General features: G+C 35.8%; 1 protein-coding gene and 1 long non-coding RNA gene across 2 annotated transcripts; one reads left to right on the plus strand and one right to left on the minus strand.

The window, feature by feature from the left end:
- Positions 1 to 120: 120 nt before the first annotated feature.
- LOC148729955 (uncharacterized) lies at positions 121 to 4310 on the plus strand. The gene is made up of 2 exons (XR_016001232.1): positions 121 to 238; positions 688 to 4310. It is a non-coding gene; the product is annotated as an uncharacterized LOC148729955 (long non-coding RNA).
- A 4855-nt stretch (positions 4311 to 9165) lies between these two features.
- Positions 9166 to 18740, minus strand: LOC111337255 (gamma-aminobutyric acid receptor subunit beta-3). Its single transcript, XM_022943523.2, has 9 exons — positions 17577 to 18740; positions 16710 to 16880; positions 14047 to 14129; positions 13741 to 13808; positions 13298 to 13518; positions 12484 to 12566; positions 11811 to 11939; positions 11020 to 11399; positions 9166 to 10373 (listed from the first exon to the last, which is right to left on the minus strand). The coding sequence occupies exons 2-9, from the start codon at positions 16775 to 16777 to the stop codon at positions 10059 to 10061; spliced, it is 1347 nt and encodes a 448-aa protein (XP_022799258.2). The 5' UTR covers positions 16778 to 16880; positions 17577 to 18740; the 3' UTR covers positions 9166 to 10058.
- Positions 18741 to 18854: the final 114 nt, after the last annotated feature.

The following is an 18854-nucleotide window of genomic DNA, read 5'->3' on the forward strand; positions in this document are numbered from 1 at the left end:
CGTAAAGGCAATCCCACTCCTGACACCAAGTTATTATGCAATACAGGACGCCATATTGGATGAGAACTCGTGTGTCTTTATTGAGTAGTCCAGAGTGCATCGCGCACCCTAACAAGTGAAGGTGTGCTACCCCTCTTATTGAAGACAATAATGTCACACACTGAGAAAAGAAGACCCTTGACCTGTGAAGAGGAAGAAAGTAGGCTGCATTCCTACATGGACATTACTATTACTGAAGGTGAGCATTCCCTTAAGTGATTTTGCACGCAACTTGAACTTCTGTTGAAAGCTGAATGACGAGCAGCATCTTGGTTGAGCGAGTGAACACGTAGTAGTTGTTTAAATCTGGGCAGATCGACTCGGCCTCTCCCGAAACAGAATTTTTGGCTGAAAGAAATTGCTATAGAAAATCACTACACCATCTATCTCTCGGTCATTAGCTAAAATGTTTAAGACTTTATTGATATATTTGGGGACGTTGTCATTTTGTATTTGAACGCGGCAGCATACTGAGATTTTCGAAGACTTATTTCTGCCACCTATGATATAAATCCTATACTTACCTTGAGAAATATCCATTTAAGGCCCTCCAGATTTCATATTTTCGTAAACAGGGTTATCTGTAGAGTTGTTATAGACTCAATACAGTAAACAAATTCTGATCGCTTTGCTAATTTATGTTTTCAGGAGGAGGAATGCTGCGAGAAGTATGGAAGGATAGGGTCTTGGAGGTCAAGCTGGGAGTCATATTACAGAACATGAAGAGGATACGAGAAAGATAAGCACTTAAATATCCTTGTATAGCTGTAGCAAAAATGGTGGCTTTTAAGCTCTTATTAGTGCGAGACCTCGTTCTCCACTTCTCTAGAGCGCTGTTTCACTGAGTGTCGTAAAACCAAAACTAAAGCAATCACAAGCAATCAAAGCGAGGAAAATATCACGAGGAGCCAATGAGAACTCGAACTAAAAACAAGAAAATTACCTGAATCGCGGGAAAACACGAGTGAACAAGTTGCGGTCGGCTTTAAAGTCTTAAATCCAACTGGTTGAGAAAGTGCGCTAGTTTTTTCTTGACCAATCACAAACCGAAGTAAAGCAAAGGGGCAATTCAGGAATACTTTCGACACTTGACTGGAAATTGCTCTATAAATTGCCGTTTCTAAGTCATCTTGCACAAGGAAACTTTGCGATGACATCAACTACTTGGTAAGTGAATAGGTTTCAACAAGCCACCATTTTTGAAATAAGTTGTTGTGGTACAGATTGTTGTGCAAACTTGGAGCAATTGTGTAGGGAAGGGAGGGAGGTATCATGAAGCAGGCATGAGCTTGGCTGAAAAAAACCGAAACTACAGTTGTGATTTGTGAGGGACTGACATCGCTCATTTCTTGTTTGCATAACGGCATATAGAGTACCACAAGTACATCTTAGTTGATGTGGCAAAAAGGTGATATTTGTTAAGGTGGCACTGCGATAAAAAGAGAACCTTGGATAAAGATCAAATGAAATTACAAAGTTCCAATTCTGACATAAAAACATTGCTGTCGTCAATTGTTTTCAGATCAACCAGTGAAAGCCATCAAATTGGAAACACACTGTTTTTTACTTGGACACATCTTAACGTGTAATGAACAACTGTTTGTTTCTTACGACTGACTTTAGAATAAGCTGATTCACTAACTTACAAACCCAAATCTTTCAGTCCCCACCCTCCCCCCATGCAAGACGTGATGATAAAACAAAACAAAAAAAAAAAAAACAGACAGACCAGAGAGGACAAACTGACCTCACCTACTGATCCAAATTGATTTCATCGAATTTTCACTCGACGTAATTTTAATCAGCGAGGATATCTCGCTAATTTTGTTCTGCGATAAAGTATTTCTATGAGGTAACAATACAGTGCCATCTTAAGACTTGTGTCTACTTCTTTGTTCCATCGTCTGAGACTGTTTTTAGTTTGGAAGCTCTGTTTAAAACTCTAATGCCTGGTCGAGACTTCTTTCAATTAGCCCATCGCTTAATAAACCAGCTGAAAGCGTAGAATATAGATTTTGAAACTTTAAAGGAAATTTTCTTTTGAGGGAAAAGATTCTGGTGAATCGTTTCGAAAACTGCAGGCTGATCTGTCTAGAAATTGTGAATAAGATCATTGGGAAACTTTAGTTTTTATGAAAAGTACGATCGTCCCAGTTATAAATGATGTTTGTATTTCTCCATTGGAAAAAAAAATGGACAAATACTTTTAATTTCTAAAAGAAATTTGACTTCAATGAAGGTTCTCGTGTACCCACATCACAAGTTTTAAAGAGGAAATGTAAAGTTAAAAAACAATCGATGTGTCTTTTGGAAAGAAATTCTTATATTAAATTGTTTTGTAATACAGTTTATAAATTCGACGATCAACGTCTTATTGAACCAAGCAGGCCAATCTGATAATAATCGGCGAACGCAACCATTCCCAAACGTCAGTCGTTGTTCATTAACATAAATTTCTTTGTAGTGAATTTTTTTTTTTTTTTTTTTTTTAACAAGGCTTCTGAAATATTTAAGCTTGACTTTGACGTTTTTATATGCGACACAAGATCATTGTACATCAATTTCATTTACATGCAGAGGTGGTAACGCGTTCATAATCATCTTTTTTATACCTTGTCTTGAAATTTTATAATTGCGAATACTTTATTGATTTTAAATTTGTTTCAAAACGCAATTTTTATAATATTCACGCCAAATTCAAATTTTCGCTTTAAAATTTTTATTCAACATTGTTTATCTCTTTTTATTTCCTAGAGTTTAAGAAATTGTGAACGCATTGTCATAATTATTTGAAATATTGAGAGGACAAGTTAATTTTGTAGAACAAACGTCTACGTAGAAATAAAAAGTGGCTAACATCAAACGTTCCTAGAAGCAAGTCAATTTATTCATTGATTTTCTTCGCAATAGCTATTTATGAAATTAAGAATAAATCAGGCGAGAAAAAACGTTCAGCTAACCTTAACTGCGCTGTAGATATATTATAATGCGTAAAGTATAGCGAAAATGATTTATAAAGCTATGTCCTCGAATTCAAGAGAATTTGAATTGCAATAGTTGTTTTTTAGCTGGTTTATATAAAATCTCTTGGTCACATTGTTTCTTAAATGTCGTTACACTTCGATGAGTAGGCAAAGACGTATTAAATTAAGTAGCACTCGAGAAAAGGAATAATTTGTCACTCTCTGGGCTAGGTATTAAGTTTTAATGATATTGTAGTTAATTTATTTACTTCTCGTAAGTTGCTTAAAGATCTTTTTTGTTGTCAATCGGTGTAACACAGGAATACAAAACAAAATATCGATAAAAGTTTGCAGCCTTATCTTCAATTTTAATCGATCTGGCGTTCAAAAAACGAAAAAGAAAAGGAAATTTGGATTCTACTGAGCTTGTTAAATAATTAACTCTCTCCAATTTGATGAAAGGAATAAGAAATTGGGAGACCAATTGCATCGTTCAATGTCTTATTTAGCTACTGAGGCTAAAAATTCAAAGCACATGCTCGAATTACCGACACTAATTCATTCTATTACGCTTTAAGAGTTTTGAGTGTAATTATGAAATGTCTTGAAGACAAAATAATATCCAGAGATAATCTTCCAGAGTTTTTAGAATTAAATTTTTCAAACTACTCCGACAATTCACTGAGTTCGAATTTGAATTAATAATTTTTGACGTCCAAAAAAGGCATAATTATACTCATGTCACAAATATTAAAAATTTTCCATCCTTTTCTGTCTTGTGTCCTGTGTTACATTTCGAAAAATGGCTGCTTTCAAGATCTTTGGCAAGCTATTGGCCGAGCAGAAACGCTAAAGAAAATTTCAACGACAAATTCGCTTTCCTTTTTTTTTCAATTGGACTATCCAAAGCTTGCCATCGTGCTTTTTTGCTTAGAATATGATCGCACATACCTGGTGCATGAAACTGAATTCTAAAACCTTTCGGAGCAGAATTATTTTCAAAAGACAGCGGTGTTTCTAGCGTTTTCTTAAAGTATAGGAGAAGTTTTCGTTACGTTTTCAACTTCTTTGCACGAGATGGTGTAAGATTACTTGTAGGAAGCCTTTTTAAAAATTTTGCCGAAAAAGCTGTGCAAATTCCACAAATTTTTCCCGCCAAAAGTCTTAGTACATACTCGAAAATTTTTTTCTGACATCTACTCATGAATTTAATTGAAATTACTTAGTTTATTCTAAAGAGTAATAAAAGAATGTTTAAATGTGTGGATCATTGAGTGTATATTAAAAGACAATAAAAGACTGCACAAACTGATCAGTTTATTTCAGTGTCTAATAAAAATAAAGACAACAAAGGAATAAGTATTATGTTTATTGACCATACAGATTTTCCTAAAAAAAAAAAACTGGCGCATGCGTGTTTTTCTAAGTTTTTTGGCGAAAAATTAGGCACCTATGAGCAGATGTTACTTCTGTATTAAATTAAAAAATGGCGCATGCGCATTAGGAACGCCTGTATTTTTTATAACTTTTTTGGCGGGAAAATTGAAAATTTTAAAATGCCTCTTGACCTAGAAAGTTCAAATTTGAATAAACGCGCCAAACAACATTTGCTTACGTTTGTCTTGTAGTCTCCGATTTTGGCAAATTACCATAACATCTTTGCTAGAATTTCGTTAAATCTGTTTTGCATCTCTGATTAAATGCTATCTTCCACTTGTACTTGTCTCTCTCTGTTTGATTCACCAGTCAGTCTGCAAGAAAATAAAAATAAACCCGGCATTATTAAGGATATGATCTAGAGTACGAACCATCAAAAATTCAGGATTCTCTGGAAAACACTCCCACAAAATGTTTTATTTTTTACCGTCGTGGTTAGAAAACACTAAAGAGAAAAACGAACAGTTTAACCGATTGATCAGACATAGTTTTTTGGGCCGAGCATAAATAACAGGTTTTTGAACAATGGTCTACGATCGTATTATGTGAAGGTTGCACTTGCACCCCCCGTGGAAAATCTAATCATCCACGACATTTAATTTGTATAAGGAATTAGGTGGACGTAAAATTCTTTTGTTCCTACCAGGACACTGAGTTCGGTCGTTACACTTCTCAGGCTATTCAACATCGAATAATTGACTTTAAATCCTTGAGTTTTTTTTTTGTCGCCTTGAACAAGAAAACATACTAGTAACCTGGATTTAGCGATTAAAATCTTAGTGAACTTTTCGAAATAAACTTATTAAATTTTAACGATTCTCCAACTTGTTGTTCTCAAAGATTGAGCTAGATTAATCAATTTTAAACCGTAACAAATTTGGCATTCAAGTTTCAATAAATTATCTACCTGAATACTAATTACTGGAACTTGCTAGAAAAATAGTTGTCTTTGTTATAGTTTTAGCAGCTCTTTGAGAACCGTGCGTGAGCAAAGTTCAATAGCATTCCGATCATTTTGCATTGACTAACAAATAAATCCTGTAATTACAATGTGTGGAAAGAATACAAAACACTGAGCCTCATTAATAAAGAGCTCTCGACCTAAATTGCAGCTTTGATTTTTCCAAATCTTGATTTTGCCAGATGCTCATCCAGTTACCACTAATTTTTCTCGATACAGTTTGAGTGTTAACAAGTGTTTTTCAAATCAGCTTAATTTTGGTTCTTAACTCAGTGTTTGTCAGGTGTATATCAATATTTAAATAGGGCTTTCTGATTTAGCAGAAGTCTGCGGAAGTGAAACTTACTGCTAGGTAAAAGCTTAGTTAAAGCCGAACTGACTGGGTCAACTTAAACAACCACGAACAATAACATCATCACTTCTTAATTGAATAAATTATCATTCAGAACGCGGAAGAGTCTGGTGCAAACTTTCGTCAAATCGGAAAACCCTTATCAACAGCTTCTGTGTCTGTTAACGATTACGAAGAAAAAAGAAAAATATTTCAAAGAATCCAATTAGATTCTCTTCCTGCCACACCGAAAAGACTTGGCATCGAAAACTGTAACAAATCAAGAATAAAATTTGACTAACATTGAACTGAAAACAGTGGAATCCCAAAGATACCTTTCATAGGGAAAATAAAAGCTGCAACAGGTTTCTTAAACAACCTATATTTTCTAAATTATTCACTGTAACTAGCGCTGGTGGGATTGTGTTTGCTTGTTAATGTTTTGAAAAGTCCATAATCTGAAATCAAGCCATCTATTCATATAACGAACCTTTTTCTCTGAAAAGATATCTATGAATAATTATGGTTATCTCCTTGTTTGTTAGTTCATTCATGTTTTATATCCAGAATCATTTGTTTTCCTAGTATTGTTAAGCAACGCTATTGGCATGCTCCTCAAGTCTCCGAAATTTCTATAAAGCTCACAGGATAAGGTTTACAGTCTCTTGGCTTTAGCGAATCAGTACAAATGAACATACAAACCAAATCGCATAAACAATCTGTTTACAAAATTTAAACTTGAACATCAAAATAACTTTTCTAAGACTGTTCTTCTTAATGAAAGCTCTTTGAGGCATCTAATATTCCAATCGTATCACAAGAAAGTACTCTTGATAACACGGACTAAAAAATATGTTTAAGATTTTGAGCTATCTGGTCTCATGTTCCCTACTGAATATCAAAGACCTTTCAGAGATTTAAAAAATGTTTTGTGCACAATTTAAGGAATATCACATTTTGGCGCATATATTCTCCAAATTGGAATGAAGCGTAAGGACTGGACATCTCAAAATTAGGCGACAATTTTAAAACCTTACGTAATGAAGGGTCTGAATTAGTGTTTGGACTCAAGAAGCAAGCTTATTTACGTTTCTCTTAATTCATTTTCAGTAGCATAATTTCTTTTGTCGTTTTTTTTTTTTTAACAAGGTTCCTGAAATAGTTAAGCTTGACTTTGACGTTTTTATATGCGACACCACATCATTTTACATAAATTTCATTTACATGCAGAGATGGTAACGCGTTCATAATAATCTTTTTTTATACCTTGTCTTGCAATTTTATTAATTGCGAATACTTTACTGATTTTAAATGTGTTTCAAAATGGAACAAAAAGGAATATCACATTTTGGTGCAGACTCTCCAAATTGGAATGAAGCACAAGCGCTAGACATCTCAAATTAGGCTATAAGTTTTAAACCTTACGTAATGAAGGGTCTAAATCAGTGTTTGGACTCAACAAGCAATCTGATTTACTATTCTCCTATTCCATTTTCAAAGCACACTCTTTCAGTTTTGTTTTAACTTCGAGAGACAGTAGTCAAATAGGCTTCGAGAGGTACGTTAAATCAAGCAAAATAACGTTTAGTTAATATTGAAAAACAATACGCTATGATAATAAATTGTGGTGATAAATAGTTCAGTAGCCTCAAGTACTAAAGTAAAATTAGGCGCCAACCTTCTTCTCTTCAATTTTTTTTTCTACTGAATCATTAAAGAAAGTTCCTACCTTCTTTACGACGAAAATTTCCTATGAATTACGCCTCAGACTTGATATTCATTTTATAATGATCAGCCTGGCACTACAAGTTACCACAGCTACGCGATACACTGCTAGAGTTCTCCCCCCTCCCTGCCATAAATGCGCTGTTTCAGCTACTCACTCAAAATTGAATGAGCTCGACGATCAAACTCCTTTTTCCAACCCTTAATAATAAGTCGATCAGTTCTTCGCTTTAGTGTGAATTGTAACAAAATTTGACGATGCTTTAAAACCCTATTCAAAAGTCTCATTTCCAATGCCATGGCAGTACAAAAATCACAGCATTACAAGTTTAATTATTTTTCTTCAAAACTGATAATGATAAAAAAAAATATCCAAGGCCCCAATTCTAAGATATCTGTAGACCGTGTATCAATATCTGTACGCTTTTCGACTCGGTAGACATGTTAATCAGTGTTATCGAAGACATTTAACTGTCATTACTGCCGTAACATCAACCTACTCCAAAATGCCTAAAATCATGTTATAGCTAAGCACATTAAACCATGAAACTCAGATACAATTCAATTTTCGTTCTTGCTACTTACACTGAAGTGCTGCGAGGTTCCTTGAACGAGCTGGTCCACCGTCACTTCAAATCTCAAGCCCGCCACTGCCGTTGAATTTCAGATTGTTAGGCTCACTAGCTTCGAGAGTCTTCCCGCTCTAAGAAGATCCAGGGACTTAATCTCGATCTGAGACTTGCCTTCTCAAGAATTATTCTCCGAAGAAACCTTGCTTTGCAAGCGTGTTTTTGATCAAGAAGCAGAAGAGCAAAACGCCTCGTGCAAAGTTGACGAAGACAGTGAATATGAAATAAGTTGAGATATATTTGCAATGCAAATTCAAACGCAACTTTCATAAATGAGTGGCAATGGTAGAATTCTTATATGTGATGCAAAGGCTCCAAAAAATGAATAATAAAACAACAACAAGAACAACAAAACAAAATTGTAATTGTACACTAGAAGTATTTTCTAATGGATTAGTTAGGGTTCAACTTAATTTAGATACCGGGGAATTAAATACAGCTGATAGGTGCCTGTGAAGGTGATACATTCCCCAGACGTTTTAAAAGGGGCAAAAGTTTATTTTTTAAATTGATTTCGAGTTGCTGCTTAAAGGCCGCTCATACTGCACTTGGTCAATGATTTTCTACAATTTGCTATGTTGAATGAATGAATGAATGTATTGATGAACAAACGAACAAGTACATGAGTAATAAGCGACTGGGTGACTAAATGAGAGAGAGATCCGAGAGACTTAGTGAGCGAGCGAGTTTTAATGAATGGGAAAATGGGCGAATGAATTATGAATAAAAGAATGAATGAATAGTAGGCGAGAGAGTGAGTAAATGAGTGGGAGAGAGGAAGAGTTAGCGAGTGAGAGTTAATAAAGAATAATCAAATTAATGAACGAATGTTTGGGTGATCGGCATATAATAATAATCGATTGACTGAATGTTTGACTAACCGACTGACTGACTAATGGATGAATAAATGAACGAATGAATGAACGAATGAATGGATGGACTTATCTGTCAATCGATCAAACCATCCTCTACAAGACTGAAACAAACAAACCAAAAGTAAATAACCAAACACCGTAATTATCAAAATATGAAATAGATATAGCTTCGGAATGCAATTAAGATATTGCAACAATACGACAGTTAAGTTTTCCATGCTTTATTTCACACTTACAGGGCTATTTCTTCTTTACAAACAAAGAACGCACCTGACATTCATTAATTCAACATGAACATTTAAGAATTATAGTTTATATCATTTTTTTTTTCATTTTCTGTTGCTTTAAATTGTTCAATATTAGAAACCCATCGTGAATGTTTTACCAAATGCAATATGATTTGGCTCCCTCGTACAATTCCTGGAGTTCACGAGGAATAATGGACTTAGAGGACTTATTATCTTACATTAAAAGAAATCGAGACTGACTTGGAGCCTTCAATGTCAGTGTTCATTAACACCCAAATGAAACGAATTTTCCCACATTGCCAGTATTCATGAGCTAAACTATCATAAAGATTTAAAGAGTTGAAACTTTGAGGAATTCGATCATGCAGAAGTCTGTATTTCTGTATTTTGTGCTCAAGGTCATAAACGAATGTAAACCACCTAATCCTTAGCCCGGCTAGGGTGTCATTTCTCCTCGATCTAAATACTATTAAAATCTGAGGAAAACAGGTATTGAGAACTGAACTGAAGATTTCATCTAATGAGCTTGTCTGAGTCTTAAGGAAACTCTCAGAGTTAATATTACTAGAAATAACAGAAATGACAGAAAACAATAAACACCCAAGATCTTGGGAATGGAAGGTTAACAATCTAACACTACATTCAAACGAAATTACATGTGCACATACATGTTTATCAGTGATTAAAGAAAGCGTTAATTGTTATTATCTCAGAAAAAATTCAGCAACGACTACAAGGAATAAAAAATCAGTTTCTCCAAAAGTTTCCTGTGATTTTGTAATGTTTAAATCTTCATGTTATGGTCCTTTCTGTAAAGCTAGTAATTTGACCCAGAACACTCTTTACCATATCATTTGTTTAAGTAATGATTCCAATAAAAGACGTTGAAAGAAATGAAGGCAAGAGGAAAAATAAAGCGCGAGATACGATCGATTACATCACCAATCGAAAGCCTTGCTCGATTCTTTTTCAAACTCATCGTTTCTCTCTGAATTGACCTTTCTGTCATTTCAATGTCACTTTTTTTCTCTGGGAGGAATGAGTTGACGTTGTTTCGTGAACTGACTATCGTCAATTCACTGTTGTTTGAAAGCATCTCCACGTTTACAAAACCATCATTCTTTAAGAGCTTTTCTATATACAAACTATCTCCAATACGTGCTCTCTGCAAAAGAGATGACACTTCTATCATGATCAAAGAACAAATAAGGTAACTATTCATAACTTTTCAACCGAGGACACCATCGCTATGACATGTCATTTGTTAAAGTTATGACCCAAAATTTTGAGATAGCTCTCAGCACCAACGTACAGTCTTGTATCTCCACGCTGGACGCAATAAACATTGGGTTTTTTTATGCAGGATTCAGCGGTTATCTATGGGTTGGCATGTTTGGCTTCGAATCAAGAGATCTACTATTGAAACCTAGCCGGGAATTGTGTAGTGTTTCTCTAGGAAAAGCATTCAGGATACTTCAATCTTACACTGTCTCTCTCCACCCAGGAATATAAAAGGATACCAGCGCACTGCTAGGGAAACACGACGAAATGCTGGAAGGGAGTGGGGATTGTGGGTGGGGGGAAATCACCCTTTGCGAGCTAGTATCCCATCCGGGAGAAAAATCAATACTGCTTAACTCTTTATGCTGACAAAACCGGGAAAAGCTACAGTCCGGATTAGGCCTTCTGGCTCGTAAGGTGACTTGTTCTCACCAGCTGGTGGAGCACCGGCCCGTCAAGCAGTCGATCAGAAAGCCATGGGGGCAGGCAAGCCTTTGGTTCATTATTCCAATTCCCATTTATTTCCTTACCTCTGTCTTTCCCTCCTCTAGGTCTAAACTCCTGTCCCGACCGCTCTCTTCCCGTGATCGCTTTTGTTGACGGAAAACGTACACGATGATGCACTCGAACAAAACAAGAAACACGAACACAAAGGAGACAATCAGATACCAGTCTATAGCCTTGGCATAGCTCACTCGAGGAAGAGACATATTCACCGAGCCCAACAGAAACATTATGGTCAAAAGCGTGGTGATTCCCAGTCCTACTCGACCTCCCATATCATCCTGGCCCAACCAGAAAACGATCCAACTGATTGTGACTATCAGCGTGTCCGGGATGTAGACCTGATTGACGTAATAACCAATACGACGTTCAAAGTGGAAGGAGACTAGAAGTTGGGTGTAGTTTCCTGTGGATGTAAGGTTTGGTCATGTAAGACGTACATGCCACATTGACTCGATAACGAAGAATGTGGCGAACAAGCGGCGCTTTTTACAAACCTAAGTTGTCTTACAGCATATCTGGATCTCTTATTATTCTAAGATCGCATTTAAGGGCACGTGTCTGCACTAATAAGAAAACGGCAATTCGCTTTAAAAAAATCACACTTACGCCCTGTAAGATAGTAAAGTTCCGCATTCAGCTTTTCAGTTCACTTTTCGCGTAGAGAAGACAAGAAACATAATTTATTCGAGAAAAAAGCATATCTCGATCTATAAATTTCATAGCTCTTGTAGGTGAAGGGCAACGACTTTTCAAACAAAGTTACATGAAAGACTTTTTCAGAACTTAAACATGCAAGACACTTTAGATAACCAACCAGAGACATAAGACATAACGTTTCTGTCTGTTGAGGCTTCTGTCATGTCAAACTGAGCAATGTTCTTTTTCTCAACTACGATATTGTCCCGCTTCCACTTGTATTCGACATCTGCCGAGCTGTGTCCATCTGCACGAAATTAATTTACTGCTTTAGTATCAGACCAAGCTCCGCTCACGTTTTAGTTATCGTAGGTTAACATCTTAAGTCTCCCATCAGTATTCTTTTGCTCTCATGAGTGACCAAGACACATTTTTTCCTTACAATATATAACTACCTTATCAGATGTTTTGTTGTGCAGTATATCCCTGAAAATTTTTCTGACAAGTTGTGCCGAGTCAAAATACAAACAACAAATAAAAAAATTTGGCAATACTTCACCAAAACGTTCAATAAGTTATTTTATTACACGACTCAGGAAGTCAGAGGGCCAATAACTAAAATCAACCAATCAAAGTGCTCAATTGGCGGTCAATATTCTCTCATTAGTACCCAAAAACAAGTATGAGAGACATGGTCGAATCACAGCATTTTTTGATTATTTTCATGATTGCTTTTGGAGAATAACTCTAAGATAGCCAAAAGAGGGAGGCAAACTGTCATTTTCCTCGGTCAAAACAAATTAAAAGAAGACTATTATTTTTTCAAAAAAGTCATGCAATCAAACACTTACAACTTCCCAAAGATAAGCCACACTTTTGTGTGTCCATTGGAAAATCCTTCAAGTCCATGGCACAAGAGGCCACAATTTTCACCCTGAATTAAAAAAAAAAACCAAAAACAAAAGAGACCCAAATGAGACCTTATAGAAAGAGGAAAGTAGTTATGAAGCGAAACAGGAAAGCAGAGAAGGGATTATTTTATTTTAGAGACCTTGGACAAAAGGGAGGCAAGATGAGAGCCACACAGGTAAACAGAGAAAGGAATGTTTGAGATTATAGGGATAGGAAAATTTCCAGAAGGCTACTGAAAAATAGGAAGATAGGATTGGAAAGAGGATCAGTGGGAAGAGGAAAAGAAAGGATAGAAAAGAAGGTTCTCTTTGCTAGCTTTCGTTTTGTTTTCTAGGCTTTAACTTAGGATCTATGGTTAGATGCTTGGCTTCATCCGTCGGTCAAGAGTCCGATTTACATTTAGGAGTGCTGAAGACGTCAAGAGCACGGAGTCACGATTAACCCTTAAGTACCAGTGCTCCAGCCTCCTCAGGAGCAATTATCCCTTTCAGAGTCTCAGCTAAGGTTTAAATAGATCTTTTGAGCTATAAGAGCAAATCGGGTTTTTGACTGTCGGGGAGTTCTGCTTCGGGGACCAGTGATTAAAGAAGATGAACTTTTCTCACCGTGAAAGCCGGTCCAGGTCTAAGAACAACCTCAGTTAATTAGCACAAACTTAAAGCCTTGTTAATCAGCGAACCTGCCTAGTTCTTCGTACCAGGATAAGTTCATATGATATCTCTTAGATGACTCATTTTATAATCCTGAACTTACCCTTTCGAGTAGAAAATTGCGCCATTGGGATAAAGAAATAAAGAACTCTCTGCTTCGGAGTCTTTTTGTCTGAGATTGGACTGTCTTGAATTACTGATATATGTATCAGGCAACCACGCATGCTCAATGGTTGATCCCTTCAGGTGAATAATCTCCCTGGATTTATTCGCTAAACGCTTGTCTGTCCAGTAGTGACGAAAGTAACCAAATAAGGTGTACTCCTAAAAGGATTTAAAAATTGATCTTTCAGTCTCCTATTACTAAGCATTTGTTTAGGATTTTTTATAGTTGGACAATCATTTTGACAAACGAAGCGTCTTCCGATCATTGGGCTTCATTTCGGACGCATCCTAAAGTTGCAAAATCGTGTTCCTATCTGAAATGTGCGCACACATTTAAGCATTGAAAAGCTTAATGTCTTAGAGAGATGATTGATCCCTTACCATATTGGCTTCTGCAATATTTGCAAACGACTCGACGTACAGGTCCACCTCCATATCCAATGGCCCGACTAAAAAAGAACGAAAAAAAAGAAGAAGGAGAAATAAAATACGAAGAAAACGAAGGAAGGGACAAGGAAGAACCACATCAGCAAAAACAACGAAAACAGCAACAAACGCCAATTAACACCAAAAATATCAATCGACAAACAACAAACAACAAACAACAACAACAACGTGAACAAAGAGAAGAAAAAGAAAAAGAAAAAAACCAACAATACTAATAAAAACAATAAAACAGATAAGTACCTCCGTGGTTGGGTCTCACGTCCTTATCATAATGTGAAAACAATAAATCAAATAACATCTGATTGGCAACTCTTTGTGAAGACCTGTCAGTAAATCAGTAAAAGACGTGTTTTGTTAGTGGTAGTTACTGTGGTACTGTGTCATAGAGATAATAGGATCAAAATTTGGGAAACTCATGGGCTCGCTGATGTATAACCTATAACGCACTTTTTTGCAGGGTTCATGACTTAATTTTCTCTCTCCAAACATCACAGTTTTCATTTCGGAGATGTTTTGCTTGGAAAGCCGTGAAATGAATAAATCTTCACTATTTTCTCTGCCAACAGCCATACTTGTTGTTTTTCTCAATTTAAGATCCTACCGACAATTTGATGGAAGGGATCTCAATTAGTATTGCAGGCGGTCTTTATTATTGGTGGATAATACTCCAACTTCTTTGCTTTAAAATAAAGCCATAATTCTCCATATTAATTTCGGCAGAGCCTGCTGAGTTATTTTTCATTCTGTTCACTTGCACATTGCGTGCTTTTATAAGTTGTTCCATAACTACCATTAGTTTCTAGCCGTTTTTGAAAGAATAATGGACACATCACGATGGTAGGTCAATCACAAACGTTTTCGTCATAGGAAATCGAAAACTTACCATGACATGCTAATAATGACAGCGAAGGCCTCTCTAAGAGATTTATCACTATCTCCCAGAGTAAACTATCTATGATAGACTTTTTCTTAAGCTCATGAACATCCTAGAAGAAACGGGTTTGACCTTGAGCGATGTTTTCACTACACGATTTTTTTCCAAACTCATTTTAATTAATGCAAGGATCTTTTGAAACAATGCTTTGAGAAAGTCTAATTACATACGGCTATTTTTGGGAATCTTTTACATCTAGATTCGTAACTCTTGAGCAAACTGGGCGGAGAGATATTCAACTACATTTCATGAAGAAATCAAAAGTGGTACCTAATTTTCTTATCGTCGATGCGTTTTTCGATACGCAAATGTTAGGTCCAAAACAAAGTGATTTCAAAATTGATGTCTTCATACATTGTGTATCCCTATCGTGTGCAATTTTTTTTTCCAAGTTGAATATAATTGATGAAACAGTATTCCAAGTTGTAATTTATTTAGATGAAATATTTCTCTTCATGAGTAAATTGGATTTATTGGTAGGTGATGTTCGTTTATCAACAGAATGTGCCAACCTTTTTGGCAATGTGTAAAAATGGCCCTGTTAATTTCATTTTGTTGTAATATTCGTTTATAATATTCATGGTAATCAGGTAGGTTTTTATAGGTTTTCGAGACCAAATTAGAATAATTTTGTAATATCAAAAAGAAAGAGAAAATTTTTTACAGAATAGACACGAAAAAAACACCAAAGAAGTAAAATAACGAAGAAAACTTTTTTATACTCAGACATTCACTTTGAAAAATAGCGTCATCAGATTTTTTAAACACCTTTAATCATTTATGTTTTTGAAAATGAATTTATGAATTATGCAAACTCTTCATTTCGAAATACATTTTGTTACTTGCCACGCAACTGGTTTGACAAATATAAATTAATTTGAATTCGGTTTGAACCTCGATATGCCTTTTGTTCTGCACTCAATTGAAGGAATTTTGTGGATCTGTGATATCGAGCATCATCAGGAATAGCTGACAAGATAACGCCTCAATTATTAGCCTTCAAGAGCTCCGCACGATCCTCATTAACAGTTGCAAGTCATAAGCTAAACAACAGGACGTGGTGCGCTATTGTTTCGTATATTATTACGTATATTATTACCGCAGTCGCACATATCAGGCGTTAACTACCAGAAACGTCTTATCATATAGTTTTCTACTTTGCTTCAGTGCAAGAGGTGTTTTAGAGGCTGGGTTCAGGGAATCAAGGTTAAAAGTATTTATTTATCCCTGCACGAGCGTTATGACTACTTTACAATAAAAGACACTCTTTGTAAGTAGTTTGCACAAGAAGGACGCGGGCGATGGATTGTTTTGCTTTTGATATCGAGAGATTTTCAGCTCTTGTTGAAACTAAAACAAAGCATTTAAACTTCGCTCCGACGAGGGGCTAACGCTCGAAACGTCAGCTTTTGTTATCGTTACGGAGGCCAATTTACCACTTCAACTTTGTTGATATATCCAAATTATTTCGTTACTCCCACCGACGCAGCCCCAAACAGTTTCTTTCGAAACTATCAGCCTTTATTCATTTAAACTAACCCATATTCCTCGATAGAGGCCCAAAACTAAATTCAGTTCTTGAAAACAGTCATCAGCGATCACAGCAGTCATGTCAAAATTTAATCGTGACAAACTATATTGAAAATTCGGAAATCAAGCCAAATCTTACGACAAACGAATTCAATCTGAAAAATATGTCAAAGTATTTCAAAATAATCAACACATACTTATATGAAAATCTATCGGTTATGCCTCAAAGATTGCAAAAAATAGATGAATGAAAGTTCTGTAAACCCAACATCACTGTGGTCATTGATCAGTTTTGACTGAGGTAAACCAGAACTAAAAAAAGGGTTGTAATTACTTTGAACGCCAAGAACTATGAATAATCCTTTATTTAGACTCGAAAAGTTTTTTTTCCTGACTTCATTAATAAGGTCGTGGTAAAAATTGAACATATTTTACTTACCCAAATGGCTGAAATATGGTCGTAAAAACCATAAAAGTGTAGAATTTTGAAGAAATCGCAAATGACATGGCGTTTTAATCCAACTGCGTCTGCCTTAAATAAGCGATGGTCTGTAATCGAATGCCCTGAGGTGGGATCTCTACCACCTGCGATATTTTCTCTTTAGCTACCCTATAAAAAAACACTGAATTAGAAAAAAAAGGTGAAAGATACTAAAAAACCTGTTGTTTTTTTTTCCTACAATTTTTAGCGTTGCTTTAAAGCTAGCTTAGCTTTAATATCAGCATCTTAACCTTGTCAAACAGTTTTAATGTCATTAGCTTGGTATGGAAGAGGTATGATTTTTGTCCTCCAAGTCTGCTGAAGTCTCAGGAAGAGTTTTACTCTTGCGAACAAATCAGCTCTAATATTCAAATGAAAAAAAAAAAAAAACACAATCTTTGAACTTTTGTTCTCAAATAAGAACCAGAGTATTTATATCTGCAGATGTCTGGCCCAATTACACAACTGGCTTGGTATATAACGGGTATGGTGTTTTTTTTATTTTTCAGGTTGGTAAATTGTAGCCAAGTCAGCTGAAATCTCAGGAAGATTACTGCTTGTGCGAGAAAAATAGCTCAACACTTAAAATAAAAAGAGATTAGTCTTTCAATTTCTCGTTCCCAAATCAAGATCAGGGTGTTTACATCTGCAGATATCTGGCCCGGCCGTCGATATCTCGACAGTGGTGACTGTAATTGGGCTAGCAGGACTTTCCCTACGATCATATTGATACATATTTTTAAGAGAGAGTGACGAGAAGAGATTTCGGAACCCGAGTGGGTTATTAACAGAAGGAGTCTGACTTATCAAATATAAACCTCTTACCTCAAAGACCGTGTTCTATTTGCTCTTCAAACTCTGTCGCTCGACTTCAATGTGATGAATTAGTGCTGAGACCTCGACCTTTAAAATCAAGTACACGGTTTGCGAGAGGAAAAAGATAACTCGACCTCCTGGCTGTCAGAGTTATGAAATAATCTGCTGGAACTTTCCTCCGAATTCGGTTTCACTTTTGTACAATGTTACTTAAAAACATCGCGTGCACAGATCCAATTAAGAGGCACTCACGTCTAAGCCGGCTTATTCATTTATATACATGACCTAAATAAATGAGTTCTCTTGTATTACATAAATTATATTATGACGCTGCTTACGCAATACCTTCGATATCCGAAGGGTATAAATCAAAAATATCAAACACGCAGTTTGAAAAATTTTATAAACGTGAGCTTAATTAAGCATAAACATGGCTTGTGGTAAGCCTATTTCGCAAATGTTTCAGGATAATTCATCTGGGTCACGCATACTTGAAGCAATTAAAGTATTGAGGCGAACAAATTAAAATTACCATTACCAGCTCACACTATCACATGAAGTAACGGCAGGGAGCAAAAGTAATAAAATGAAAGTTATTTTAAAACAGAATGATCGGCAATTAATCATGACTGATTAAATTTTGCCATCGGTCTTTTAATACTCAAGCAAAGAGCTTAATTGGATGCAATATCCTTTTAGACACCCGCTCAAATCTTATCATATCGTGTTAAGAAAAAATAGTATTTTTTCGCTTGTCATATTTTTTACCGAAAAAGTTTCAGTATTAATAATTAATGTAAAGGCGATGTAATGGTGACTTCTGATGTTGATCACGAGGTGCTAATGACGAGGTGCACTTTACCTATAATCTTCTTTGAATCTTTCCCTCGTACTGTTTGAGGAAACTTGAACGCAAAAATATTGCCAAACAACCTTACTACCTCAATTAATAATTCAAGGTTGCAAATTACAATGTACGAAAAAGAAGTCACCGACAACAAAATACCAACCCCATCAAATTGCAGTAATTGGCCGTATTCATAATTATACTTTAATTCAGACTTCAATATCAATCACTGATTTCTTTTTAACCATAAAGCCAGAAAATATGTTTCAAAATAATCATCTGAGGGGCGTGAGAGTGCAATAAATACTTTTCGTTATCGACTCAAGCGATAAATAGGATCGTAAGAGAAATCCATTTGACTTGTGAAAAGGAAATAGTCACTGAAATGATCATAACGATGTCATCGCACTGTGACCTTTAGAAATGAAGTAGTTCCTGTT

This window comes from Stylophora pistillata, chromosome 5 (genome assembly GCF_964205215.1).
Source record: "Stylophora pistillata chromosome 5, jaStyPist1.2, whole genome shotgun sequence".
Lineage (NCBI taxonomy): Eukaryota > Metazoa > Cnidaria > Anthozoa > Scleractinia > Pocilloporidae > Stylophora > Stylophora pistillata.